At 41.6% G+C, this 4,546-nt stretch overlaps 1 protein-coding gene across 1 annotated transcript in view; it reads right to left on the bottom strand.

Annotated features, from left to right (window-relative positions):
* Positions 1-1,265: 1,265 nt before the first annotated feature.
* The window catches only part of PRKAR2A (protein kinase cAMP-dependent type II regulatory subunit alpha), a 104,182-nt gene continuing 100,901 nt past the window's right edge, over positions 1,266-4,546 (bottom strand). Inside the window, 2 exon segments of the mRNA XM_023519516.1 lie at positions 1,266-2,504; positions 3,559-3,700. Of these exon segments, the coding sequence (XP_023375284.1) occupies positions 2,371-2,504; positions 3,559-3,700 (276 nt within the window). The 3' untranslated portion in view covers positions 1,266-2,370.

Raw genomic sequence — 4,546 nt, forward strand, 5'->3', positions numbered from 1 at the left:
ATAGAGGAAAAGAAAGAAAAGAAAAAAGAGAAAGAAGAAAAAAGAAAAGAAAAAAAAAGAGGCCAGGTGCCGTGGCTCATGCCTGTAATCTCAGCACTTGGGAGGCCAAGGTGGTGGACTGCCTGAGCTCACAGGTTTGAGACCAGCCTGAGCTAGAGCGAGACCTCATCTCTAAAAATAGCCAGACATTGTTGCAGGTGCCTGTAGTCCCAGCTACCTGGGATGCCAAGGCAAGAGAATTGCTTAAGCCCAGGAGTTAGAAGTTGCTGTGAGCTATGACGCCATAGCACTCTACCAAGGGTGACAAAGTGAGACCCTGTCTCAAAAAAAAGAAAAGAAAAGAGAAGAAAGAGAAGAAAAAGAAGAAAAGGGAAAACACTGGATCACCACATTTACCACGAGGGCTTTACCAGGGCTAGCTGCCTGTTTTGGGATATTAGGCATAAACTTTAATTCTGAGAGTTGCAACGTAGGCTACCGAGGGCTGTCTCAAGAGAGTCCTGTTGCTGTCACTTCCTGGTACATAAGACAAAAGGAGTAATTATCAAGGTTCTGATGGGTTATCCACTTTGGGAATCTCTAAGCCACACTGTCCATGGCAAAAGCAGACAGCCTAGCTTACGTTGATAGTGGAAGGTGACTGTGTGGGCTCCATCATTATCCATAACAGGAATGACTCAAACCCCAGCAAAAAATCTCTTAGGGATTTATTGAGTTATATCAATTAAAAATAAAGAAAAAAGCATACTAGACAGGGCCTCTAAATTTAACATACACTTGGCCACAAAACCTTATGCAAATTCCACACAGCTAGTAGCCCTTACAGCATCAGATTCTAAGTCATTCTCCAGGAAAAAAAAATTTCATTCTGAAACATAGCTTATTAGGAAACTCCATCAGAATTATATAAATAAAAGGTTAAAAAAGTTTTAAATACAAGCTAAATTACCTTCTTCTGGGATTAACAATTGGAACCCCAAATATCTCAACATGTTAACTAGAAAGCCCTTCACAGTAATTTTATAAAATTGTAAATGATGCCAATTTTTGAAAACAGAGTTGTCTATCTTTAGGATGAATGCCCGAGTTAGATAATAGGCTCCCTAAATATGAATATGTCCAAGTGGAATTCCTTAAAGAGAGAAATAAAAAATTTTCTTTGAGACAGAGTCTCATTACGTCACCCTCAGTAAAGTGCCATGCTGTCACAGCTCACAGCAACCTCAAACTCTTGGGTTTAAGTGATTCTCTCGCCTCAGCCTCCCAAGGAGCTGGGACTACAGGCGCCCGCTACAATGCCCGGCTATGCTTCTTCTTTCTTTAGAGTTTAAAAATTGATGGATTCAATGGCAAAGCTAGGCAACAACTCTGTAGTGAAAGAAAGGACAGGGCTCCCTTTTGGTATAACCTCTTGCCAGCATACTGCCATTAGCAGGTAGGGGCAACTGAAAACAAATGGCAGGAGTTGCCCAGCCTCTGAAATATTTGTTCAGATCAAGTGGTGGCAACCCTCCTGACTGGCTCCTTCTAAATGGATAGCAATTCATCATGCAAACTGCACAGAGGTTAAACATACCCAAACTGACCAAAACAAATTAAAAAACAAAACCTCCAACCCAGAAAACCTTTCCTGGATTTCTACTACAGATACATGTGCCAAACCCAGATTTTCTGCTCTAATGTGGGTCCCACTGACCTAACAGTCTGTTGGGGCACTGACTTACTAGATCCCGGGCAGGGAAGGCTTTTTACTAAGCATCACTGTGAGTGTGGAGACAGCTATAATGGGTGCAGCTTTCAGCAGACAATACAATGTCACTGGACCATAGAGGTCCATCTCATCTGTCTCCATTTTCCACTGTAAAACCAAAGGCTGCAATTGGGAAAATATATAGACTTTCTCAAAGGACAAATGAGGAGACTGAAGGCTATAACATTTCTTCCTTAGAGAAAGATTGGAAGAGGTGTCTACAGTTACACAACAAATTTCTGCAGACTTTATGGTAACATCCAAAAGCAATAGTAGCAGCAGAAGAGGAAAGAAGGATGTTTACACTTTGGACTTTGTATCAGGCACTTAAATTGTTGGAGAGACATGCCATTCTGAACCAAAGATGTGAAAACTGGGTTGGAGTAATCATCACAAGTAGTCTAATAATGGGCTTTCAGAAGCAAAGTGGAGGTGTGAGTTGAACCTCTGTCCATTCTTAATGCTGACTTTCAAGTTTTCTAAATGCCCATAACCACAGCAATAGTAGCAGCAGTGGCAACATCAGGAATAGTTCTGTCGTGTCTGTTTTCTGTGTTATGTTCTGTGGCTGACTGGAACATTTTGGTGTCACACTGAGAAGGCTCTAGGGTGTGGCACACCTACTGCCCAGGGTCGATCAGATCCATGCTGGAGCCAAACATCTTCACCAGCTGTTCCTCATAGTGTGAGATATTCCTCTTCATGATATCCATGCAGGGCCCCAGAAGCCTTTCGAATGCTTGTACATCCATAACTGCATTATTAAAAAGAGGTGAGAATGAATTATTTAAAAATTCAGATCAAGGCGGTGCCTGTGACTGAGTGGGTAGGGTGCCAGCCCCATATACTGAGGGTGGTGGGTTCAAACTCGGCCCTGGCCAAATTCCAACAAAAAAATAGCCAGGCATTATGGCTGGGGCCTGTAGTCCCAGCTACTCGGGAGGCTGAGGCAAGAGAATTGCCCTAAGCCTAGGAGTTGGAGGTTGCTGTGAGCTGTGTGATGCCACAGCATTCTACTGAGGGCAATAAAGTGAGACTCTGTCTCTACAAAAGAAAAAAGAAAAAAAGAAAATTCAGATCATTTCCATCATGCAAACCTTTTCCTAAATATACCCATTCATGTAAGAGATTAGACTTTGGGATGCTGACAACCTGGAAAGAGGTGTTTCTATATGAACTCAGTAGAAGTGAGGCACAGGAAAAAAAAGAAGTGGGGCACATAAGTTTAAGACTTTGTAGAGTCCAGCAGCACCTGGTTTCCCTGTGCCCCCAGAGACATCTGATTCCATTACTGTTCTTTTCCTATAACCAGAGGCCCTATATGACTGTGTTGATTATAGGCTCAGAAATGCTCAGTCAGTGCTCAGAAATGTTTGCTAAAAGAATACATTCACTGGCTCAGCGCCCATAGCTCAGTAGTCAGGGTACCAGCCATATTCACTGGGGCTGGCGGATTTGAACCTGGCCCGGGCCTGCTAAAACAATAACAACAACAACAAAATAGGCGGGTGTTGTGGTAGACACCTGTAGTCCCAGCTACTTGGGAGGTTGAGGCAAGAGAATTGCTTAAGCCCAAGAGTTTGAAGTTGCTGTGAGCAGTGACGCTATAGCACTCTACTGTGGGCAACATAGGAAGACTGTCTCAAAAAAAAAGAATACATTCACCCATCTATGGTTGGTCACATATAAAGTCCAGGCTGAGATATGAGTGCAAGCTGATGGAGCAAGTCAAGGCTTTGTTGACGGGAAAAATATAATACTGCAAGTTTGGGAAAAAAAAGTATTAATGCATAAATAATTTTTCTTACCTAAGCATTTGACATCTCCAATTGCATAAGCAGAAGCAGCTCTGGGTTTATTTGTCACCAGTGCAAGCTCTCCAAAGTACTGTCCCTTATGACAGCGGGCAATCTCAACTTCTAGGTTCCCACCGTCCTTGTTTGTTTTAGTCTACAGTAGATAAAGAAGATGACCTGGGTTGACTTCAAGATCACAGCTGGGCATGTCCATTTGCTTACTTTTGTATTCCCTTCTCAGTATACCCAACAGGAATTCACTTTACAAAAACTTTAAATGTACCATGTAAACTCTATAGACTAATCTCAGTGGACTTGCTTAATCAGAGGAGCAGGAGTTGGCTTTTACCAGGAACACTATCTAAGTCCTAACATCTTTCAAGTAATGGCTAAGTATCAAGAGGTAAGGTGCAGACTTTTTTTTTTGAGACAGTCTCCGTTGCCTTGGGTAGAGTGCCATGGCATCAGAGCTTACAGCAACCTCAAATTCTTGGGCTCAAGTGATCCTCTTGCCTCAGCCTCTTGAGTAGCTGGGATTACAGGGTACAGACTATTTTCTGTGGAAGATTATATATTCTCCTTCTGGGAGATGCTGACTTTTCAGGCACAGTGGAAAAGAGAAAGTCCTTTGCTAATTCTTCTAAATTATGACAATGCTCATCTTAGGTAATAAACCACAACCCTGGGCTATTCTTCCTAATTTGAGATTGTACCTTTCTTGGACAACACTTAATAGTGACAAAATTTCTTTTTAAGTATTATCTGTACCTTAAGTTAGTGGTTCCCCTCGCCCCTGCCTATTTTTTTTAGAAGAAAAGTTAAGTAACTAAAGTTTTAAAATAATATACATTGTAGTTTTGTATTTAGTATCTAGAGTTTCTTTTTGTTAAACAAATCCATCTTCTAAATAATAATTTAAGTAAAAATTATTTAGAATTTATTAGTAAGAATTAGAATTAGTTGGCTGGGCGCCTGTGGCTCAAGTGGCTAAGGCGCCAGC

This window comes from Otolemur garnettii, unplaced genomic scaffold (assembly GCF_000181295.1).
Source record: "Otolemur garnettii isolate 467f Iridium unplaced genomic scaffold, OtoGar3 scaffold00179, whole genome shotgun sequence".
Classification (NCBI taxonomy): domain Eukaryota; kingdom Metazoa; phylum Chordata; class Mammalia; order Primates; family Galagidae; genus Otolemur; species Otolemur garnettii.